Genomic DNA, 26582 nt, shown 5'->3' with positions numbered 1-26582 from the left:
TATCTCATCTTGCAGATTTACACTGACATGACAGCAAAATATCAACTTTGCACGGTGGGATTAGACTTCTGCTACAACTCCATATTCTAGCAGGATAAAATCAAATTATGACAGTTCAAGAGTCTAAACCTAATCTACCAATGCTCTACTCTTAAATTATACAAATGTATAATTTAAGAGGTTTCAATTATAGAATATACAAAATATGGCCTAATGTTAGACTTTATTAAAAAGACTTAGAGTCATAGTTACTGGTGAATCGGCATGTATCAGCAGTGTCACATACCCATTAAAATGGGTGATATTGGAGTAAACAGTATTAGCAGAAATAATAGTTAAACAAGAGAGATAACTGATTGTTGGCCATAGCATATAGGCCTGGATACGTGAGTCAAGGTGACTGTTAAGAGTCCTATGTAAGAGGCATCTGATATGCTCCCAGATCTTTCCTAATGAGCAGTCTTCGGAGGAAAATCTTGAGAGAGTGTGTCAAATGCCAAGCTGGTATCCAACAAGTAATTTCTCTTTTAACCACATGGCTTTCTTCTTGGCCTCATCTCAGTGGAATGAGAGAATAACTGGCATGGTTTGCTCAAATGCTTACCATAGTACATAAGAGATGAACGGAGCTAATCAAATTCCCCTCTACAGGCTTTGAAAGCTAGTGCCACAATGGAATGAAGCTAGCAATGGGACAAACAGCTGATGGAATAAGGTGAGAGGTAGTAACAGGTACATATGGAATCTTGTAGAGAAGCAGATACTGTGGTAGACAAAGCAACATTGAACCAATGGCAAGAGCAAGCTACTGGGCAAAGAAAGGAAAAATAACACAGAACATTCCTCTGTCTTTTAATGCCTGAGATCTATATGTCTATAAACTTTGCTTTCTCTGGGTGTTGACCAATGTTTCCAGGAACTATTATCAAACTGAAATTGTGTGCTTTTCAGCAAAACCTGACTGATCTCTGATCCTTGAAGCTGGAGAAGCCAATCAGACTCAGGCTACAGTGAGCCTTACAAGAGCAGTTTGGGCAAAGTGGGTTGTGTTTTAAAGAAAGTTATCAGGAATGTGGGGAACATGTGAAGTAATTGGGGAAGTGTTTAGCTAAACACATCAGACTCATAAGTAGTGAAAAGTGAGAGAGGGGCTTTATTTGGTTAGGCACTAAACTTAGGGGATAATAATAGGCATATTAAAAGTGGTAAATTTGGGTTCAAAAAGAATCTTCAAGCAGTTGTTTGAGGTAGAATGGAATATTTCAGTTATTAGTCAATTCCTTTATTGGAAGTACATAAACAGAGACAGGTGACCACTTAGTAGAGATAATAATGTCACCTTTCAAATGTGTAAAGTGTTTTATAGTGTATGAGGCTCTTTATATTATATGTGTTTGTTCTTTTTAACACATGATCATGATAGGCAATTTTGGGGGCATCCTCGAATGGAAGCCAGGACCTAAGTGGTTGCTTCAAGGTCAGGAAGGCATTTTATATTTATGTTTACAAATGAGGAAGCTAAGGCTCTAAGAGGTCCTATTATCTAGCTCATTCATAAGTTACTATGCACTCACTCTTACCTTTTATTGACTAAATGTGAAATGAATATTTTTCAAGGATAATTTTGAAAAACTCTAGTTAATTAGACCAATGAGGCTTCTAGGTATTTTTTATTTCTTTTATAATTTAATTTAATTTTACATATCAGCCACGGATTCCCCTGTCCTCCCTCCTCCTGCCCCCCTGCCCTCCCCCGAGTCCACCCCCCATTCCCATCCTCTCCAGGACAAGGACTCCCCTGGGGATTCAGCTCAGCCTGGTAGATTCACTCCAGACAGGTCCAGTCCCCTCCTCCCTTCACCCAGGCTGAGCAAAGTGTCCTTGCATAGGCCCCAGGTTCCAAACTAGGTATATATTTTTAGATTCTTTTTTTATTAAAATTTATTTTATTTTATTTTACAATACTATTCAGTTCTACATAATAGCCACAGATTCCCTTGTTCTCCCCCTTCCTGCCCCCCATCCCCTTCCCCCCAGCACCCCCCCATTCCCACCTCCTCTAGAGCAAGGCCTCCCCTGAGGACTGAGATCAACCTAATAGACTCAGTCCAGGCAGGTTCAGTCCCCTCCTCCCAGATTGAGCCAAGTGTCCCTGCATAAGTCCCAGGTTTCAAACAGCTAACTCATGCAGAAAGCCCAGGACCTGGTACCACTGCCTAGATGCCTCCCAAACAGATCAAGCCAATCGACTGTCTCACCTATTCAGAGGGCCTGATCCAGTTGGGGACCCTCAGCCTTTGGTTCATAGTTCATGTGTTTCCATTTGTTTGGCTGTTTGTCCCTGTGCTTTATCCAACCTTGGTTTCAACAATTCTCGCTCATATAAACCCTCCTCTTTCTCGCTAATTAGACTCCCAGCGCTCCACCTGGGGCCTAGCTGTGGATGTCTGCATCCAGATCCCTCAGTCCTTGGATGGGGTTTCTGGCACAACTATTAGGGTGTTTGGCCATCCCATCACCAGAGTAGATCAGTCCCGGCTGTCTCTCGGCCATTGCCAGCAGTCTTTTGTGGGGGTATCTTTGTGGATCTCCGTGGGCCTCTTTAGCACTTTGTTTCTTCCTTTTCTCGTGTGGTCTTCATTTACCATGGTCTCCTATTCCTTGTTCTCCCTCTCTGTTCTTGATCCAGGTGGGATCTCCCGCTCTCTTTCCCTCGACCCTCACCCTTCATTGTTCCCACTTTATTTTCTTTTCTTTTACATACCAACCTCTGTTCTGCCTCCTTCCCCTTCTCCTACTTCCCTCTACCTACCCCCAACCCACCCTCATCCCCTTTTCATAGAGGGTAAGGCCTCCCTTGTGTAGTCAACACAGGTGGGCTTATCAAGCTGTGGCTAGACCTAGCCTCTCATTGCATCAAGGCTGAGTAAGGCATCGCACCACAGGGAATGGGCTCTAAAAAGCCAGTTCATGTACCCGGGATAAATCCTGGTCCCATTGCCAGGGGACCCACAAACACATCAAGCCACGCAACTTTCACCCACATTCAGAGAGCCTAGTTTGGTCCCATGCAGGCTCCCCAGCTGTCAGTCCAGAGTCCATGACATCCCACTAACTTGGATCAGCTGTCTCTGTTTTTTCCCATTATGTTTCTGACCCGCCTTGCTCTTATATACTTTCTTCCTCTCTTCAACTGAACTCCAGGATCTTGGCCAAGTGACTGTGGGTCTCTGCATCTGGTTCCCTCAGTCACTGGATGTAGGTTCTATGATGACAATTAGGGTAGACACCAATCCAAGTGCAGGGGAATGCTAATTCAAGCATCCTCACCACTATTGCTATGAATCTTAGCTGGAGACATCCTTGTGAGTTCCTGGGGTTTTACCTAGCTGCAGATTTCTCCCCATCCCCTTACTGGTACACTCTGTCAAGATATCTCTGTCATTGATCTCCCTCCCTGTCTTTCCCTCAACTTGGCTAACTCATGTTATTTCATTCCATCCCCTCCCCCTCTACTCCCTCCTCCCAGTTTACGTAGGAGATCTTAACTCTTTCCCCTTCCTGGAGTGATCCATGTGTGCCCCTCTTAGTGTCCTCTTCTTTACCTAGCTTCTCTGGGGTTGTGGAACAATGTCATCATGAAATTTGTAGGCAAAAGAATGGAACTAGAAAAAAAATCATTCTGAATGAGGTAATCCAGACCAGAAAGACAAACATGGCATGTATTCACTCATAAGTGAATATTAGATGCAAAGCAAAGAATAATCAGGCTTCTAGGTATTTTTAATTTCATTTTTCTGATGCTGAATATATTTTTGAATAGACTAAAAAGGCTCTCTCCTCAGTCTCACATGAAAACTTATGTTTGTCTCTACATCGTAGGAAGCTGAGACCAATTAATACATTCCTTGCTCAGATACAGAAGGTCTGTGGGTGCAATTTGTACAAACATGCCTAGATGTACATTTCAAATAAGAATAGTTTTCTCTCTTGGTTTTCCCTGAGCCTATCTTCACCCTCTTTCCAGATTTCCTGTTATTTGTCTTACTAGAAGAAGGGACTCAGTTTGTTTGGCAGAATAGCTAGTTTACCATACTGTTTCCTTAGCTATCACCAAGCCCCATAGAGGAGTCAAAGGAAAAATGAGGTGTTGTGGATATCACTTTTTATAAATAAAACACTAACTGGCCAGTAGCCAGACAGGAAATATAGGCAGGACTAACAGAGAGGAGAATTGAGGGAACAGGAAGGCAGAGTGGGAGACTGCTGGAGCCGCAGCCAGGACAAGGAAGATGTAAGGTACCAATAAGCCATGAGCCACGTGGCAAAGTATAGATTAATAGAAATGGGCTAAATATAAGAGTAAGAGCTAGACAATGATAGGCCTGAGCTAATGGCCAAGCAGTTTAAATAATATAAGCATCTGTATGTTTATTTTATAAGTGGGCTCTGGGACTGCTGGGGCTTGGTGGGACCCGGAGAGAAAACTCTCTAGCAACAATGAGGGAGTTACCTCTCTTTGAAAATTATGAATATTTACATTTTTCTTCAATTTTTTTTTTAAAAATTTACTATTTTTCTTTTAGGTGTATGGGTGTTTTGCCTTGAACATATATTATGTGTTTGTGTGTGTGTGTGTGTGTGTGTGTGTGTGTGTGTGTGTGTGTGTGTGTGTGTGTGTACCACATGTCTGGTGCCCAAGAAGGGCAGAAGATGGTGTCAGATCCCCTGGTGCTAGTGTTAGATGGTTGTGGGCAGCCATGTAGGTGCTGGGAGTTGAACCCAGGTCTACTGGAAGAACAGCCTGGAAGATTGGAGCTTAACTGTGGAACTATCTCTCTTGCCCCTTTAGATTTCCATTATTCATTGCTTTTCTCACTTTATACATTTCCTCCCTTCCATTACAATAAAAAAGAAGAACAGGAGGTATGGGGATAAAGACAGGAATGAGGATGGAATAAAGGGTTGATTTTATCAAAACACATTATATGTCTGTATGAAATTTTCAATAAAGAAGAACAATGCACCAACCTTATCATTAGTACTATTCTAAATGTGCTGTCTTCACCATAGGTGCTGACTACTACTGCTGAATGTTCCAGTAGCAGAAAAACGTGGTTTATAAACCTTTTTAATCCAGTATGTGATGAATGATATAGTTTTCTGGATTTGGGCCATAGTACTTTCAGTGGAAGTGGTGATACTTGCTGATGCTCACTAATTTAATATGCTACTAAGGAGGAAAGCTTCATAATGTGAGTTTATTTGTCACTCCCTTTCAGTTATGATTCCCAGAGGATATCAGAATAGAAGTTCATGCCAGACATTGTTTATTGACTGATATATTCTGAACATTGTTTACATAAAATTGTCTTTCTAAAATGATTAAGACATAAAGAAGTCAGCAGGAACTCCTGGAATTTGACAACAGAATGCAATGTTTTACTAGTTTATGTTTTCCTGTGTTAATAGAAAGTAGCATTTGGGCATGTGGTGATGAGGATTGAATTCATGGTCTTCTGAATGCCAGGCAAGTGCTCTATCACTCAGCTATACTGTCATCTCTAAAAACTAATTTTATTTTAAAAATGATGGGAAATGGTGAGTGATTTCTCAATTAATCCTACCCAGTACTGATTCTTTCGTGGTCAAAGGGCTTATAATTGTAGAGAAGTAGAACTTTACTTAAAATAAAATACTTAGGGAATGAATTCAGAAACCTAAATGTGTGACATGACAGAAAAACAGTGTCTTATTTTCCTTCAAAATCTTATGATACTAGAATACACTTTCCAAGTTACATGTGCATTTCCCCTCATAAGGCAAAACCTTTCTGAACTATTAGAAGATATCCTCCTTTTCAAGCTATTTTATAATAAATAACAATGCAATGACCACTATTTCTCCAACTCTTTGTTCTTTCTTTCTTTCTTTTTTCTCTCTTTCTTCTCCCCCTCTCTCTTTCTATATCCTTGTACTTTCTTGAAATACAACACAATTGATTTTCATGTCGAGGCTACAGTAACAGCTCAGATAACTGCTTCATTTAATTTTTGATGGGTGTCTGAAAGTGAAGTATTTATGAATCTGTGATTTCCTGCTTACAAGTGCATCTGCTTTGGTTCATGTCTGTGAGTGTGCCTGAATCACTGTTTCCTGTGTGCCTGTGATGGGATCTGCCCTGTTACTGATACACTTAGTTGTGTATAGTGGTGCACATTTGTGTTTTTCTGCAGATAACTATGGTCAAAGGAGTTCCTACTATTAGTGGAGTCATCCTCCTTCAATATTCAAGTTCAGTGGGGTGAGTAATAGCTTAAGTACCTGGTCTCCAGTGGTATGTTGCTGTTCAGGACCCAGCTGTTATGCAGATGAACTGAATCCTGGGTGCTGGTTGGAGGAGCAGGTGCAGCTGGACTGGGCTGACTGCGGGTAGTCATTGATCTTCTTTGAAGAGAGTCCACTGTGGGAGGTGGCTTCCTGGCACAGGTACAGGCATGCGGAGGAGGTGGTGGTGGGGGGAGGGGTCTGAAGGTGAACTGGTTGTGTGGGCTGCTTTGCATGTCTAAAATGGAGAGAACAAAAACAGCAAATAAAGACTTACTCTCCTATTTTGAGAACACAGCATGACAGACTTACTAGGATTTCAAATAATACAACCTGTGTGTAGGGGGGATTTGAAGTTCAGTCTATCTGTAAAAATGTCACTTAACTTACAAAAGCACGTGCAGCAAGCTTATGAAATGTAAAACATTCACAGTTGCATTTACATGTAAATTCTTCAGGAATATACCAGCTAAAAGTAATGAGGCCGCCTCACACAATTTGTCATAGTTTCTGCTACTGAACAAATAAATCATCAACGAGATATAAGACTACAGAACAGAAGTGAGCTGATTTCCATCAGTTGTAAAAAAAACCTCACTTCAGAAAAGACCAGTGAGAGGCACAAATTCATTGCGAGGAAAATCATTTGGCACTTCAAATAAAAATGTAAGGCCACCTTCTGACTTACCTCCGGAAAGGATGCTAGCCCTACCTACACAAGAGTAAATCTATACTTTAGAAAAATAGCTCACAAGTGTGTAACTCAACTGCACAAAACTAATTTCTCCACCAGCCCACACCTCAGAATGCTGCTTATGAAAAGAAGAGCAAAGTCTGCACACCTTGCCTTTTGATACCATTTTAGGAGCTCTGCCAAGTTAGGTAACAGTGGGGAAACTTTTTTCCCTGCTTGTTTGCAGACAAGGCAAATAGGGACAGCAGTCCTGAGACTCCTGATGTTGCTATTGTTTTGTATTTTTCCACTGTTGTCCTTGCAGGCACATATCAAGACAGTTAGTTAGAATCTGGCCCAGGAGAAATCCCCCAATTAAAGCCCTTTGAAAAGAAATCACTATTGTAGCAGACAGCCACCTCTCTTCCACAGGAGAAAGATAATAATAGATGTCAAGTGATGGCTTGCAACACCAGCACGTTCTGGATAAACTTTGTAGAAGGCACAGCTTTGTCCCACCTCCCCAATGAGAGTTGAAAAGCAGAAAAATGCCAGAGGCTTTCGATGTCTAACAGAGGGCTCAGCTGGTATGTTCTGAAGCCTACTTTTCAGTTACTGATCAGAGAAAAAAAATCAATCTTTCCACCTCAGACATGAATTTTAAAGACACTGGCTTGGTTTTCAAATTAAAAAAACAAAAAACAAAAAACACCAAAAAAAACCACATTACTATCCCAGGAGCAAGAGTCTGACAAATTCTTGGCTGGATTTCCTAGTACAGGTGGTTCCCCCTTTAAATAAACTCAATTTATAAAAGTATGAATTGTAGAAAGACAGACAAAATAAAGAATGGTGATTATTTCATTTACAGATTCGGTTAGGTGTTTAGCTGTCTTTATGTATTTTAAACACTCCATTAATTTCCTAAATCACCCCTGTGCTCCATGTTCAGCCCAAATTTCATAACCCCTAAAATGTCATCACTAGTACTTAACATTTCATTACTATTTTTAAATTCTTGTATTCATACTCACAGTCATAGACAGAAGTATAAAGTGCTAGGGCACAAAAGACCATTTTACAGATGAGAAATTTGTCTAGGAACCAAAGCAAACTGATAGTTTAACCATGAATAGAACTCACATATGACTCTCTGGCCAGTGCCCTAGTACAGATACTTGTAATACATTTCCCCGCTTCTTCTGATTCTCAGCACAGAATCTTCTGCGTTTTCTGAATTTTTATTTATGTTTATGTGTCTGCTTCTCTCTTAAATGTCTGTACCTCCTAAAACACTGACTGGTAGGTAGTGTGTGGCATAATGCTATAAAGGAGCACAGCATTTGTAGGACTGGCAAACTTGGCTTGGGGTTCTGTTTCTTTCATGCTGGAACTTGACCCATTCACTTAAAATATGGGTATTCTACTTAATATAATCTCGCTTTTGTCTGAGTTGATTGATATAAAATAGGAATGAAGATAATATGCTGATGACTTTTTAAATGTGACTCTTTTCTCTAATTTTAACATTTACTGTTCTTAATATAAGTCTAGCCTTTGAGGTTTCTATAGCATGACATTCATTTGATAGACCATGTGTTTTGTCTTTTCTCTCATAATAGAAAATGTATTTCTTAGTGAAGTGTCATTTTCTATTTCTCTTATATGTCATAAAGCATTTAGAACAGTGCTGGTATAAAGCAAGGTCCCAAAATATTTACTGATAGAATCAATTTTGATTCATTCATTGGACCCAAAGAATTTCCTTTGGTGTTTAATTTGGGTATCATCCTAATGCATCAACTGAATATCTAGTTGACTGTTCATAGATAGGTATGTTCATACATAGGCATGTTTGTGCCTTGAAAGTATTTTTTTACGACTCTGGGTAAGAACAAGACTATCTGAAAGGAGTCATTTTAAGCGATGCTCCCACAATGTGTCAAGCATAATACTGACACAGCACAGATTTGGCATTCAAAATTACATGTAAGAAAGTATTTAATGATGTAAAGAAAAAGAAGGCATGGTGTTTGTCCACAGTCAGAGGAAGGTCTATTTTAGAGCTCATGGCTAGAACGTCTCCAAACAAACACATGATATCGACAGCTATTTTTTAAGGAAGTTATTAAAAAAAAAAGTTCCCATCAGTAGTATTGTTAAAAGGAAAAATCACTCAAGAGTATTTAGTTTTATTGTTTGCTGAATTTCCTTCAAATGCTTGTAAGTAACCTATTATGAATAGTGGTAAAACTGTATTTAATTCAAAAGTACAATCATGTACTTCTGTTGCAGGTAGAACTGCTATGCACAATCACCTTTAAAATATATGTATATATTGATACATGCACATACATTTATGATTAAATATGCATATTATAGTGATATATGTGTATATATTAATCAATTTTAGTGTGCATTTATTCTCATATTTCATATGCAGAGGCTTTTTTATTGTTAATACTTTCTTTAAATGCTTTTACAGTATTGGAATGTTGTTCTTGGTAGACTACATGCGGACCTTAACCCTTATGAAATGCAAATGATCTCACATTCGTTCTTCTTCTTCTTTTTTTCTTTTTCACCTCGGGAATGCACTTGTTACCTCCAAATGAAGCAATTTAATCCTTGGGCTCTGTGAAATGGGATTTCCCAACATTAAACAGTAATGAAAATACATTAGTGTTCAGTGTCAGGAGCTCTAGAGCACTAATTCCATCAAGTTTTGAGTTGCCTGCACTCACTTCCAAATGTTTCTGGCTTCCATATATAGTCCAGTGCCCAAGAGAAAGAAGTAAAGTGGGGTGAGGTGGGATAAGGGGATGATTACTCAAATATTAGTGTCTAGACATACTTCTAAAGCTTTCTGAAAGTAAATTAAGATTTTGGAGGCAAGGTCTAATTCACATAATATACTTGGAAATGAACCAATTTCAGGTCCAAGATCCTAAAATAACTTGATAAAATAATCTCTCAGTGGGGAAATTTCTCCAAACTGTAGACCTAAGGTATTTTAGGTGTGCCAGAGTTATTGGTAGGAATACATGTTTTTGAAATAATACTTCCTTTTTCTCCAAAAGGTAAGTGAGAAAGAAGGCAGTATGCATCTTCCCCTACACATTTTGTAGATGATGCTTAATATGGATTATTGTTAGATAAAACTTTCAGCAGAAATGTATCTCTGCTAGGATGGCTTGCCTCTTATATTTCATTAACATACACAGTGAGTTCTGCTACAAGGTATTGCATTCATTTCTAAAATTCATTACTTTATGAAAACTACATATGTGATAATACTTGAAAAATTATGTTGGAAAATGTGATGGTTAATGATGATTGTCAGCTTGACAACCTCTAGAATCATGGAAAAGACAAGCCAGTGGACAATCGGAGAAGAGTTCTCTCTATTAATTATTGAACCAAGGACCACCCCAACTGTAAAACTGTAAGTGGCACCATTTCCTAGGCTGGGACCCTGTTCAGAATGAAAAGGAGGAAGGGAGCTGAGCTAAATTATTCGTTGTTGTGCAGTTCCTGACTGTGGAAGCAATGTGCCCAGCCACCTTCTCCTTGTACTGCTCTGCCTTTCCTGTCATGTTAACAGACTGTGTCCCCTGGACCTGTAAAACAGAACAATCCCGTCCTAAATTATTTCTGTCCTGTATTTTGCCATGGCAACAGAAGAACTAATACAGAGTACACCACCCCACAAACTATCATTGTTATATTTAAAGAAAGGGACTTAGTAAGAGTAGTAGTATGGTTTTATAAAATTATTTATTTATTTTTATTTTATCTGTATTTGTGTTTACCTGCATGTATGTCTGTGTGAGGTGTCAGATCTTGGAGTTACAGACCGTTGTGAGCTGCCATGTGGGTTTTGGAGATTGAACCCAGGTCCTCTGGAAGAACAGCCAGTGCTCTTAACTGCTGAGCCATCTCTCCAGCCCCTCAACTTTATTCTTGACCTACAAAAGTTCTGTTCGTCTGGAAGAGCAGTCAGTGCTCTCATCCTTTTTATACATACAAATACATTAATGTCAAACCAAGTACGACATTTTACTTTCAAAACTATTTGAAATCTGCTTGTGAAAGTGTGTGTTGGAAGGTCACAAGCAATGAGTTACTAGAAAAAATTAGGAGGATTATTTGATTAGGACAGTAGTTCTAATGCCAGATGTGCATAGACAAGGCTCCTGACACACATAGTGAGTTGGTTTGCAAGTGTTCATATGCCCATTTAATGTATTTGCATGTGACATTCAGCTGTATGCAGTTTTCCTCATTCATCTAGTGCTTATTTCTAACAGGTGGGAAACACAAATTTTGTCTTACATTTTAATTGTTCTAAAGCCTCTCAATAGCAAGGGAACAAAATAACATTTTCAAAACAAATGTTGTACACGAAAAATAACTTTCTTCAGATGTTAAAAACAAGTATTACCAGTATTAAAATTGTGTCAACTATATCGTTGCTCTTGAAAAATTTAACCAAAGTAGATAGATACATGATCATTCTTTTTACAATATTTATGTACCAAACTGATCACTCTTCACTTTAGTGATAATGTGATAATGATCTCTCAAATATGTTTTTACCCAAAGATATCATGCTGTGTATGTTGCAAAAGGGGTCATACTCCTATAGTTTTAGACAATGTCATAAAGAGTCAGAAACTGTGTTTCTATTTCCTGGGTTGAGACTGTGTTTCAATGGGTAGTTACACAATGTTTTACCTGCAATGCTGATGTAAAAGAAAATAAATCCATTAGGACTGTTGGTTTTCCTTCCACTTTTTTTTGGTGGTAAAACATGGGCCAAAGTGGTATGGTTTGAGCATGCATGTTATCTTTTACTAAATAGGTTTTCATACATTTGATGGGGGAAGTATCAGGGAATTTGACTAAGGGATATTGGCCTGCAATCCAACATATGATATTATGCAATGCACAGTGTGTTTGAAATTACTGTTGTAAGATCAGATAAAAAATATTGAAATTCAGAAACAGGAAGACCTGTTTAAATAATGGATTATTGGCATGTTTTCATATTTAACATATAACCACCTTACTGAGTTCTTTTGAGACAGTATTGATAAATTCCTATAAAGATCATCATAATGTCCATGTGCAAGGAACATCACTCTGAGGGCTATTGTCATAACTACTTTGTCAGGTCTCTCAAGGATAATTATAAGGCTGTGCTTCTTGGTGTTCCTTTCTGAGCTTTTCTTCTAGGTTGGTGATGAAATGAAAGGAAATGGGCTTCAAGGAAGGAGATGTTTATTATTACTGTTAACCATTAGTTCCAATTATAAACATATATTTCTACTTTATAGTATTCAATCATTTACTTATCATAATGAGTTGTTATAACCTGTGAAGAGGTAGTTCACAATTTGAATGTTAGGGCTAATATCTATTAACTTTAGAGTGCTCAGTGTTCAACAAGTTAATCTTAATTATGTCTTCCTATGGATATTTGTGCTTTCAAACTTACAATTTACTATTAGTGAATTGAAAAGCTAAGAAATTCAGTTTTCTGAAGAAACAAGAGTAAACAAGCAAAGTTTATCCCTTCTCTGGATTAAACAATACTTTAATACTAATGCAACTATAATTCTTTCTTTAAAAATTAATTATTTTTATTTTTTATATATGGATGTTTTGCTTGAATGTATGTCTGGGCACCGCTTGTGTGCCTGCTACCTACAGCAGAAAGATGAGAGTGTGAGATCCCCAGGAACTGGAGTGATAGATAGTTGTGAGTCACCATGGGCCTTAGAAACTAAACCTGGGTCTTCTACAAGAGTATCAACCGATCTTAACTGCCAAGCCATCTCTCCAGCCCTCATTGCACCTATAGCTTTTAATAAAATTAGATTCACCTGTTAAATAAGCCAGGTTTTTGAAAAGAAAAATAAAATCTATTTAAGAGCTAACCTAGTGCCAAAGTGGATGAGTAAAAGTCCAGGAATCTATAACTTAACAAGTGTGAAGATGCACACAAAATAAAGGAAACAACAGGTCATGAATTTGAAAGAGAGGGTATATGGAATAGTTTAGAGAGAGAAATGTGCTAATGTTTATATATGTGTATGATGCAGGTGCATATAACAACAGAAAGAGCCCGCAGGGAGAAAGAGAAGAATTCACAATTGAGCAGATGACTAGAGAAGCGTCACAGAACCTCTTGGAGTAGGCTAATAAATTAGTGTTCTAAATGAGTTCAGTTTGGTTCTGGATTAGCTAACTCCACATGCTCCCACAGCTCTCTGACACCATTCACTGTCTTTGAGATGGTAAAGCATATCTCTTTGAAGACTTTGGATGATTCGCTCAGTCAAGCAATCAAGTAATATAGTATTCATTGATAATTTTTGTTAGTGTGTGTTGGTCTTTGTCAAAACCATCAGATGGGAAGGTCAAAGTTGATATACCTCCCATCATTTGAAAGGATTATGGTGAAACTCATAGTTGTACTCTAGGCTCTTTTGTGCTTGCTTTCAACACAAGAGATCAGCCTCTAGAAAGTCTAGTTTCTAGACTTTCATCTCCTTTCCTGTTGTCTGACGGGCTTTACAAGGCAAACACCAGTGAAAAATCCACAAAGCAGCATACCCTCAGTCCAATTTTCCCTGCCTTTGCTATGATGTGCACTGGATTGCCTTTACATGGTGAAATTGCCCAACTCTAGGCATAACAGTCAATAGTGCTGCCTTTAAGTGGTTTGTGTGCTAAGTCAATCAACTCTCCAATTCAGATTAAGATGAGTTTACTAGGACGTTATGAGCAAGAGAAGAGAGAGAGCTCTAGTAAAGATTATTTTGCCTGAATTATTGAAGTAGTGAAATTACATGATTTTCTTGGTTGTGAAAATATAGAGCACAGCTTTGCCTATGTTTTCTGACTAATTTGATAATTTAAAGATTTATTTTAGTGTGTGCATATGACCCTTCTCCCCATTCCCCTAAACTGGCAATTCTACATAGTTTTCTATTTTTTTATTTTGTTTATAATTATAAAATTTCTTCTCTTCTTCCAAACCTTCCTATTCTTTTTCACTTTCAAATTCATGCCATCCCTTTCTTTTAATTGTTGCTACTTGCATATATATATATATATATATATATATATATATATATATATATATATATAAATATTTAAATATAATCTGCCCAGTGTATGTAATGTTACTTGTATGTACGTTCTCAGGGATGACCACTTAGTATTAGATACCCAAATGGTTTGATTTTCCCTGGAGAAGACTATTTCTCCCACTCTCTGTATTCTTTAGTTTCCTATAGTTCTTTGTGTAGGGTTGAAGCCTCTTGGGGTTCCCCTATCTATTTCATCATGTCTACTGGAGCCAAAGTATTTCTTCCTTGAGGAAATTATCCTTCATGCGATTAGAATTGTAAAGAACCATGGTTTATTGTATAATTTTGGATTTCAAATGTTTCTATATATTAACATATGATATTAACAATTAAAATAAGTGGTCGAGTAGTCTTAACAGAAACTCTATCATCTAGTATATATCATAAAACATGAAGTAGACAATTGTCAGGTTTTTGTCTTATGATGACATTAATTCTTTCGCTTCTACTTTTAGCTAGTGACGTGTACCATAAAGAAAATTTAAAAAAAAATCTCTGGATGTTTAATATTTACTTTACACTGAAGCTAAAGTTACATGTAGGTATATAAGTTATTTTCAATACCCAGGATCATTATTTATTGAAAAGCAATTAATGGAAAGTCCTGGATTACTTGTCAGTGAATCATTTAATACATTAATAACAGATATTCTAGAATTTTATGGTTTTCATTTTCAGAGCTTCATTTATATTGCATTGTTATAAATGGTCATCTTATATTTGCTCAAAAAGCAATGCATAAAAATTACTGCAATGTTATTTGCTAAAATGGAATTTAGAACACTGAAGCACAAATCAAGAACTTTGCTTTTACTTTGCCTAACCCCTGAATGTCAAATAAACACTGCAAAGGGAAGAAATGAATTCAGGGTGCAGCTGTGTCTGGGACTCCATCTTACCTCCCCTGTGCTCCATTTCTAAAGTTTTAAGAAAAATATTTTTAAGCTATCATATGATAATTAATGAGAACATTGTATATTAATAGCAACAGAAAGAAAAACAACATCAGCTACAATAACAAAAAGATGAGTTTCAAGAATATAAACAAAACACAGAGAGCAGGAAAGCTTAGAGAAGATGTTAGCCTTAAACTCCTCAAAAGCTGAAGGCAACGTATCTGGTTAGAAATACCACTCCCAACCATCAGTGACTGTCTATTTGGTGATAAAAGTATTGCTGTACTCTACAGTTCTACCTTAAACACAATTTTAGGGACAAAGAGAACCTGTTAACAGAAGTGGAATTCTGTAGAGGAATTCTGGCATGGAATTATTTGGGGGAGCCATTGAATAGGCTCTCACCTTGCCTAATGGGCACATAAGGCACTGTTATAGCAATATATATAAGGTCTTGTTGGAAGGCCTTGCTGGACAGAGGTCGCAGTCTATCATGGCAGCTTTTTCCAAAGCTCTACGACATGGGAAACCCCTCCCCAGTGAGACTTCCTGCTCTCTACCTGCTCATATCTGGAAAATATCCCTGGGTCCAGAGGACTCACCTTATCTAAAAGCTGTCCCTAAGCCTGGATGACTAATTTATCAATAGATGGAACCTTGGTACAGATCCCTGCTAGAAGTCTCCCTTGCTGCACATATGGTAACAAAGACTTATACTAGGAGCTTTGCTATAGGACCCTACTGCTACATATAAAGCCTTATGATAGGCTTGTGCCATTTAATGCAAATTAGGATTTGTCTCCAGGCCCCCAATCCTATATATTTCCCATACTCTGGAATAAACCTGAGCAGATTCACTGAAGCTGTCTCCTGGAGAGCTGTCTCCATTGTACCCACAGTCATCTGAAAACAGTTTCCTGCTTCTGCTCCTCCCTCGTGGGCCAATGCAGCCAACGATCCTGAGGAAGAAGCAGAGCCACAAGTTCTGAAAGGATGATTTGTCTCATTGCTTAACTGAAACACACAGACACACACAGATACATTTGAATTTGTCTTCTTGAATGGGAAAGGATTGGATAGACTAGTGAAGGGATATAGGCAAAACACTGAACTTATAAACCATTTCAATAGATGATTTTCTTATCCATACACTCATAAAATGATTATACATATACAATGAGCTTAGTGAAGGTTTGTTTATTTCTGATTCTTCTTCAGAGATAATATAAAGAATTGTGAAAACAAGTCCTGGTATTTCCACTGTAGTATGGCACACACATACATACTACTAAAATGTGCTGGGACTAAAATATTATTAAGATTTGTGATTCTGATAGTAGTATATTTCTGGCTGCCACTAATCTTTCTGGATGACATATTATGTGTTATCGAAGGAGTCTTTTAAAGAAGTATGAGCAAGAAAGCAACACTTATATATAAAGAATAAAGCCTCGCTTTCCTATCATGAACTCAAGGAATGCATAGATTATGACTTGGTTTTGAATCTTTATGTTTCTTTGGTCTAGCTTCTATACTCAATAGGGTTATTACTTTATTTTCAAAGCTAATTAATTTGAACTAACTTAAATATTTAAAGTTTGAACTCTTTTTTTATTTAAAATGAAATTATTTAGAGTTTTATTTGCTCAGAAAATAGCAATTACTGTTGTAGCATGTTTTCTGACGCCTGATGACTTATTATTTCATTGCATTATTCACTTCTTCCTAGCTGTTGTTACGTTGTGTAGACATAGTTTGTATCTGAAAGATTTTTTTCCTTGAAAAGTCCTTTGATTAATTATCTCATTATTATAACTTTTTATTTTCTCTTTTCAACATTTTTAGTGAGAAATTAAATAGAGCTATTTTCTGAGATTTCAACTTGAGAAGCTATGGAGTTCTATTACTAAGCCTACCTTATAAACATTGTTAATGGTAAGCTACGCATTTCTAACTTGTTTTATTTTTCCTTCACTTGGCATTTCTTCCCTTCAGTTATATTACTGCTCATCTCCACAGATGATCTTTATGATTCTCCAAAGAGATACAATGTTCTAGATGAACATCATCCAGAATATATAAATGCAAATTGGTGAAACACACCAAAGTAATATTCAATGTGTATTGAACAGTTGAAATCTTGGACAGCTCCCACCATTGAGATTAATAGAATGTACAGATATTTTTGAAAAAGTGAAAAAAAGAACTCATCTCAAGGGGATGAAAATTAGATTATATAAACATAAGAATAAATGAGAATGTGATTTGAAGACGTTATGAATATATGTTATGCTGGTAAAAATACTGGTGATAATCCTATAAATTAAGAAAAAATTTCATAGTAGTAATAGGTATGTTTCGTTTTAGCAAGTCTGTTGAACAAGTTAATTTTCAATTAAGTGAATTTAAATATAATTTCAGAAAGTACTCAAGGAAACTATTTGTGCTTATGATTTATGAGATGCTAAGAGGGACACAGCATTAAACACAATGCTTATATGAAACAGTTTGCAAAAGAAAGTTCTTCCAGAGTCTTAATTCAGTGGCTGAGTGTACACAAAGCTCCTTCTTGAAGGTCCAAACCTGCATAGATCACAAAGTGATTTAAATTCATGGATGGTCCTGATGACAATCTGGATTTGATTCAACTTTGCTTTTATGTTTGTTTATTCCTGAGTGTCAAAAAAGCACTGTAGAGAATAGAAATCAAATCAGGATTCAGGTGTGCATATGGATCCATTTTTACCTTCCTTGTACTTTATAAAGTCAAGCTTTCACTTACGCATTGATATGTTTTTCCATCAGCATAAAATAACATAAAATTATGGAACTGATGTTGTGTGTACTCCCAGCCTCGTTAGTGTTTGGAAACTGCAATATAAAACATAATTCTATTTTTTAGGAGGTCATGTCACTCAAGCTTATTGTTCAGCTTCTTGATCTTCAAATTCTAACTATGGCAGTATTAAAGGACCTTGTCTCATCAAGAAACAATATAGAGTCCAAGTATGTCCCATTTATTTCTAGTTAAAGATTTCTATTGGCAAGCTTGATCAAAGCCTACAACAGGATCTCCTAGTAGTTATCAAGTTACCTACAGGTCAAGACCTATAAATATACAGAGTACAAATTCAAGTGTAATATATTATTGAACTAATACCTATCTTTAAAAGTAGTATTAAAACCTCAATAGAGTGCTATTATTGCTTATGACCATTAATGCAAATTGTGGAAAAGCAAAAGAAAACAGGAACTAACCTAATCGGTTATTGAACATTTGTACACTGTTGCAGAATGAAGAAATGAACATACTGGTTTCAGTTCTTTAAGGTAAAGGGATCAACTATACTACACATTCTCTATTACCACTCTAGTGGTGATTACTTAGAGAAGATTGTAATAGCCAGAGGCAATGGATGACAACAGTGGGACAGTGATTTCCAGACATGTCCGGGAAGTTGCATATATGAACTCCCTGAAACTGTGATGACATGCACAAGACCTGGGCAAGTGGAAGCCAGACAAAATCACAGCACAGAGTTGGGAAATAGTCATGAAGTTCCATGCCTAGCTGAGGAACTGTTGATGATTAATAGCTGTGTGAGAGGAGGAGATAATTTTCTTTAAAGGCGAGCCTCTATGTATGTGGAACACACTCCAGTAAATGGCCACACCTATAGCCAGCACTAACGGACTGAATTTTTGAAATGAGAACACAAAGATAGGTAGTTACAGAATCAGTGGCAGATCTGGGAGGACTTTTGTGAGGGAAGTGGACATGATCAATATACTGTGTATTAAATCTCCAAAGAATTAATGAAAACACACATAAAATATACCATCTTTACACAACTTTAGGTTAGTGGGTACACTGTGACATTTATAAGTGATACTGTAGTCAGTTACAGTAATTAGAATCAGATCAACATGGCTTTTCATGATAGCTGTGCCATTTATTATGAGTTTGGCAAAGAGCAAATACATCTTTCATGCTTCTATTTTCTCATCTGTGAAACTGAGACAGTATTGGCATCTTCTAAAATTTGTGAGAATTAAATGTGGGCATGTGCATAACACTTGGTAGGATGTGTGAAGAGTACATACTATTACTAAATGGATGATGAATCACTGAATACCATGAATTGTATAAAATTTCGGTGCTATCTACCAAGCAAATGCAATCTTCTTGTTCCAAGATACTTGGTTATTAACAATTTCTCCATTATAGTCAAAATTCTTTCTACAATTCTTACTTTCTCCTTTTCTTCTAATAATTCTACAAAGATATTATTGAAGTAATGAATAAATATAAGAATTGCTGATGTCTATCTTTTACAATTCCTCTAATCACTCTGAAGACCCTCTGTTTATTAGAGTTTTTTTTTTTAATTCTAAGCTCTTTTTACTTCAGATAACAAGTTTGCTTCATGTTTCTCATTTGAGGGCTCTGGATGTATTATCTTGCCTATCTACACATACTTAATAATTTGGGGTATGCATCCTTCTTGAAAGCACGCATTTCAACAATATCTCAAAACTTAGCTATTAGGATGAAGATGTGAAGGGAATATTTCCATGAATACAACAGCAGTGCTTTGCATTTAGGAGGCACCTTCATCTATATCCTTCAAAGACTTCCACAAATATTATCTGATGCTTTATTCACAGGGCAAAGCTTCAAGCAAAACTGCCTTTCAAAGAGTTTTCTCAAAGTATAATAGACCCCATGAAGGTAGGAGTTTGGATATCTGGTCAAAGTGTCAGAATGTTCAGAAACATCTAAAAACATCTAAAAATATATATATAAAACACAAAGTAGCAAACCATGACTGCGACTTAGAAGTATAATGGCCCATAGGCAGAGCTTTCATAGTAGATACATAAGTAGAAAGTTTATCATATTGACATAAAGACCAGTAGCTATATTATGAGCTAATAATATCTGAGCAATTTTGTCATCATGTAATAGTCTTTGCTTTACCATGTACCCGAATGTAATTTTAAAATATGACATATTGATGGCATTTTATGTTACATGTAAAAAGCACAGGCATCAGCCAAGTTTGACGTGTGGCAAACTTAGTTATTGATAGTTGCTTATACAATTAATATTATAATTCTTAAAACTATGCACTTGGATCTGGAATCCAGTTTTCTTACAAAAATGAATAGTCAGTGAAAACTGAAAAAAAAAGAACCTGACATAATGAATATACCTCGGCATAACAGCTCCTGCATATACGGCTCAAGGGAAAAAAGAAGAGGGGCCAGAAATAGTATAAGAGTCAGAGAACCAGGAAGCATGTAGTGACACAGTGTGCTAGAAACGACATGAACAAGACTAGGACAATGGCAATATCAATGGATATGTTAATGTGAAAAGGGGAAATTTTCAGAGTCCCAGCCCTAGACAAAGAAATACAGGTAACTAATGACTATGGGGAAAAGGGGAATTAGTCCCTCCCATGGATGAAACCCCTACTGGTTAACCAATGCAGACTGGTGATCCCTGAAACTATATACATACTGTCTTAGCTAGGGTTTTTATTGTTGTGAACAGATACCATGACCACAACTCTTTCTTTTTTATTAATTTAAAAAAATTAATTTACATACCAACCACAGTTTTCCTATTCCTCTCCTCCTGTTCCCTACCCTCACCTCCTTTCTATCTCCCCCATCCTCTCCTCAGCAAGGGTAAGGCCTCCCATGGGCGTCAACAAAGTATGGCATATCAATTTGAGGTAGGACCAAGCTCCTGCCCACTGCATCAAGGCTGAGCAAGGCATCCCACCATAGGGAATAAGTTCCAAAAACCAGCTCATGTGCCAGGGAGAGATTCTAGTCCCACTGGTAGGGCCCCCTCAAACAGACCAAGCTACACAGCTGTCACTCATATGTAGAGGGCCTAGGTCAGTCCCATGTAAGCTTGCTCCCTAGCTGTTGGTCTAGAGTCCATGAGCTCCCACGAGTTCAGGTCAGCTGTCTCCACGAGGTTCCCTGACACAATCTTGACCCCCTGGCTCCTACAATCCTTCCTACTTCTTTTCAACAGGACTCCCAGAGCTCAGTCTAATGCTTGGCTGTGGATTTCTGCATCTTCTTCTATCAGTTACTGGATGGAAGTTCTATGATGACAACTAGGGTAGTCACCAGTCTAATCACAGGAGAAGGCCAGTTCAGGCACCCTCTCCACTATTGTTAAGAGTCTTAGCTGGGGTCATCCTTGTGGTCTCCCAGAAAATGCAAAGATCTCCCATGCTCTTGGATATGCGGGATTAACATAGTAAAAATGACAATCTTACCAAAAGGAATCTACAGATTCAATGCAATCCCCATAAAAATCTCAACATAATTCTTCACAAACCTCAAAAGAACAATACTCAACTTCATATGGAAAAATGAAAAACCCAAGATAGCTAAAATAATCCTGTACAATAAAGGAACTCCTGGAGGCATTACCATCCCTGACTTCAAGCTCTACTTTAAAGCTATAGTAATAAAGACAGCTTGGTATTGGCATAAAAACTGACACATGGGTCAATGGAATCAAGTCAAACTGTGATATAAATCCATGCACTTGATTTTAGACAAAGAAGCCAAAACTGTACCATAGAGAAAAGAAAGCATCTTCAACAAATGATGTTGGCATAACTAGATATTGGCATGTAGAAGAATGCAAATAGATCTATATCTAATCTTCCTGCACAAAACTCAAGTCCAAGTGGATCAAATACCTCAAAATAAATCCAGTTACACTGAACCTGACAGAAGAGAAAGTGAGAAGTAGCCTTGAACTCATTGGCACAGGAGACTACTTCTTGAATAAAACACTAATAGCACAGACACTGAGATAGACAGTTAATAAATGGGACCTCCTGAAACTGAAAAGCTTCTGTAAGGCAAAGGACATTATCAGTAGGAAAAAAAACGACAGCTTACATAATGGGAAAAGCTCTTTACCAACTCCACATCTGACAGTGGGCTGATCTCCAAAATATATAAAGAACTCAAGAAACTCGACATCAAAACACCAAATAATCCAATTAAAAATGGGGTACAGATCTAAACAGAGAATTCTCAACAGAAGAATTTCAAATGGAAGAAACACAGCAACACTTTTAAAGGAAAACATTTAATTGGGGCTGGCTTACAGTTCAAAGATTTAGTCCATTATCATCATAGCAAGAAGCATGGCAACACACAGGCAGACATGGTACTGGAGAAGTAGTTGAGAGTTCTACATCTGGATCAGTAGGCATCAGGAAGAGAGAGTGACATTGGGCCTGGCTTGAGCATTTGAAACCTCAAAGCCAACACCTCCTAATGGTGCTACTCCCTCTGAGTCATTTTCATTCAAGGTACCACACATACAAATAACAAAAATGGACTTAGCAGGTTGTATTTATATATGTATGGGTAAATACACATACATGCACACACATATATGTATATAACAATAATAGGCAACGAAAAAGAGGCTATCAGCTTGAGAATAGAGGGAGACATGGGGGATTTGAGGGAGGATAGTTGGCAGGGGTTGGTTGGAGGAAAAGAAAGTAATGCAGTTATATTTCAATTAAAATATATTAATTTTTAAGAGAAGACTGACATGTATTCACATTTGTTGTTTCTACTACTACTACTTTGTTTATTGTCTGTTAAAATATATACTTGCAAAAAAATAGAAAGAAAAGAAAAAATTCCCTCCATCTGTCCCTATTAAGAGTGCACACTCACTGATGTGCTCATGCATATCATGGTGTACATGTGGAGGTTGGAGTAAGTTACAATGTATCCTCTGGCAGTCAGTTCTATCATTTTACCATGTGTCCTGGGGATCAAACTCAGGTTAACTGGATTGGTGGCAAGTGGATCTTTACATTGAGTCATCTAGCTAGCCTTCTTCCCATCTTTGATTTCTGTCCTTCACACTTTGTTATTGTGGAGATTGGCTATGTTAATGTAAGGAAGGCAAATCATTTGTGGGTTGTGTAAAACAGTCTATTTTCTATAACCCAGATGAGAAAAAATTGACACAAAAATCTTAAATTCTACCAGAGCCAAGAAAACATAGCATTAATTTATATATGTTTTCAATGGAGAAACCAGTAGCTTCATTTACTATATCTTTATAGTATTACTATTTTTATTGTTTTTCTATCTTCACACTGTACTTTCTTACATAAATATTATGCTATGGAATTAGACTATTTGAAAAATAGCAATTATTATTAATAATTTGAACATTTTAAGTCTTCTGGGGTATGAATGATTCTCATCTCTTTGAAGACAATACAACATTTTATAATTATGGATTGTATGTATCATGAGATTTAAAAACAGGATTCTCAGAGTAAGGAGGAAGCAGCTAGCTAGGTCAAGGCCTTAGGTACCTTGGCATTAAACTAGCTCCATTCTGGCACTCAGCCATCTCGTTTGAGCTTCTAAGGAAACCACATTAATTGTGCTTATATTGCAATTGCCATTCATCTTTATTGTAACCAATGGAGATAAAATGACTTTGATTCCTACATGTAGTAACTTATACTGAAATCTATTAATAGGTTACTTTATTTGTAAATTGTAAATTTAATTTGCTCAACACAAATAATTAAATCTCTCTTTCTGATTTTCTGTAGCAAATATCCTAAAGCTCATTAGTACCTGTGTAGTATGTACAACTCATAGCCACTTGAGCTTATTTGGAGTGCAATTTTTATCCTAAGTCAATCTAGAAAGTACCATAAAAGTTAATGACTCAAAGAAGACAAGTGAGCAATTTACAACTGTGAGCATCTTGCCATATTTACTAATGGAATATTATGTGTAGAAATAAATTCTAATTTTATATGGCAATTGTCATTCATGATGTTCATCTTTTCCTATATGGGGAATGCCAAGTTAGTTTAAAATAAATGTTATCAAAATAAAATAGATCTATTTAAGCTATGAATTATATGTAGGGATTTTTCTTCCCAAAATGTACTTTAGAGTTAAAACAATATATAATTATGAGGAGAGATTAGGGACTTAGTAACTCTACAAATAATAACAGTGCATATGTTACTCAGTAAATTAGCTGTAATGTTTGGTTATACTAAATAAATCCACAGTGTAATGCTCCATATATATGCCAACATCTAATGTCTAACAGTCTTATGAATACTAAAGTTGCCTTCAAAACTGTGCATAAATGGTGAGGGATGTAGTTCAGTTGGTACAATATTTGCCTAGTATATATAAAGGTTTGGGTTTGATCCTCAGACCTGTATCAACTGTGTTTAACTGTATTCACCTATAACACCAGCACTCAGGTTGTAGGGACATGAACAACAAAAGTTCAAAGTCATCCTCAACTACATAGTGAGTTCAAGACCAGCTTGGGCTACTTGAGGGTCAGTTTAAAATAAGTCTATGCATGAAAAATGAATATATTATACAACATTATAAGAACCACTAAATAAGATAAAAAAATAGTGTTGTATATGTTAAATATATTTACTTTTGTGCTTTCCAATCATACTCTAATAATCCGAAATGAAAGAATTATACTGATATTTATACATATAGAAATATTCATGATATTTCATAAAATAAAAAAGCATATTAAACATGTATAGAAAGAACAATGTGTTTTATAATGCATTTCTATTTCTGTACAGTGACATAAGTGTATTGTCTAGGCCATGAGTGAGCTTTTGTGACCACGAACTATATATTCCTGGATGTACCTTGTCCATTAAAAATTAAAATTAATTACATTCTTCAAAAATATTAATTGTTATTTTATATTTTCATATCTTGTATACCTATATACATATGTTCTTCAAAATACAACATGCAGATGTAACCAATTTAGACAATATTTCTATTTATGAAAATTAAGAAACATAACAGACCAATATATCTTAGAGTCCTGAAAAATACAACAAAAGTTTATATAGAGGTCTAATGAGTGGAAATATATGAACAATGATTTTTTCTGAAATGACATTAAAATTATTGTTCATTTCATGTAGCAAAGGGAAACACTGAACACCTTGAAAATTCCTATGGAATGGGATATTTAATGAGGAATTCTCATCCATAATGTATATGGAATGCATACAAATTGTATTAGTCACTGTTCTGTTGCTGTGAGGAGACACCATGACCAAGGAAGCCTATAAAGGAAATTATTTCATTGTGGCCTTGCTTATAGTTCAGAGGGTGATTCCATGACCATTATGGTGGGGAACATAGGCATAGCACTGGAGCAGTAGCTAACTAAGACAGGTCTGCAAGTTGGAGGGAAGGAGGGAGGGAGGGAGGGAGGGAGAGAGAGACAGAGAGACAGAGAGACAGAGAGACAGAGAGATGGAGAGAAAGACAGAAAGACAGAGACAGAGACAGAGATAGAGACTGGCCCTGGCATGGGCTTTTGAAACCTCAAAGCCCATCCATCCTTAGTGACACACCTCCTCTTACAGGGTCACACCTCTCAAGCCTTCCAAAAAGAATTCCAAAAGCTAGAGGCCAAGTATTCAAATATATGAGCCTATAGCGACCTTTTTCATACAAACCACCACTCAAGACAACAATAAAAAATGAATAATTTGATGAAGAAATAGATAAAATATGCTGAATAAACATTTTTCCAAAGAAGATTTAGATGGCCAAAAGATATATATATATATATATATATATATATATATATATATATATATTCAATATGACTCTTCAAGGAAAAGCAAACAAAACCACAGTGAGCTGTCACTTTATCCCAGTAAGAGGTACATTGTAAATATTCAGAAAATAAGAAACATTGAAGAATGCTGTTAGAATGTAAATTGGTACAGATGCTATGGAAAACAGTATTAAAGTTCCCAAACAATAAAAATACAGTTGCTATATGATCCAGCAATCTCACTTAAGGGAGGAAATTTATATAAAGTAGCTGAAAACAGGATCTTTCAAAACGTATTTGCACACCCATAGTCAATGTAGCAAAGCGATGCTAACCCAAACATGCATTCACAAATGAATGCATAAACAGAATGTGATATATAGAAACAACGGAATATTATTTAACCATGAAGAAAATCCTACTATTTGCAATGGTGCAGATAGACCTGAAAGGCATTTTACCAGGAGAAATGAGTCAGACACAGAAAGACAAACAGTACTAATAGCAGTTATATGAAGAATTTAAAGTTGTGGAGCTTTGTAATAAGAGAATTTGGTAGCTTCCTAGAGCTGGTGGATGGGGAAAACAGGGTTGATAAACATGTATAGATGAGATAAAAAGTTCTAGCCATCTGTGCAAAACAGCATAAACACAATTTACGCTACTGTATGCTTATAATTGGTTAGACAGTATCACCCATTTTATGATACATATATCTTACTACAATAAAAATTCACAGTTTCATCAGTAGTTGGAATGCTTATTTTACTTCAGGCATATGGTGATGGAGCGAGAGTGAGCAGTATTAAGGTTCTTTGATCAAATGAAAACATTATAGAGGAAACAAGTTATGACTG

The 26582-nt window shown here is 36.7% G+C and overlaps 1 protein-coding gene across 1 annotated transcript in view; it reads right to left on the bottom strand.

The window, feature by feature from the left end:
* Tenm1 (teneurin transmembrane protein 1) overlaps window positions 1–26582 on the bottom strand; it is an 827344-nt gene that overhangs the window by 355837 nt on the left and 444925 nt on the right. Inside the window, exon 7 of the mRNA XM_006981543.4 lies at window positions 6325–6565. Coding sequence (XP_006981605.1) covers window positions 6325–6565 — 241 coding nt within the window. The remainder of the gene's footprint in view (window positions 1–6324; window positions 6566–26582) is intronic.

This window comes from Peromyscus maniculatus, chromosome X (assembly GCF_049852395.1).
Source record: "Peromyscus maniculatus bairdii isolate BWxNUB_F1_BW_parent chromosome X, HU_Pman_BW_mat_3.1, whole genome shotgun sequence".
Taxonomy (NCBI): domain Eukaryota; kingdom Metazoa; phylum Chordata; class Mammalia; order Rodentia; family Cricetidae; genus Peromyscus; species Peromyscus maniculatus.
Note: the sequence above shows the minus strand (reverse complement) of the source record. Positions and strands in the feature narration are given on the sequence as shown.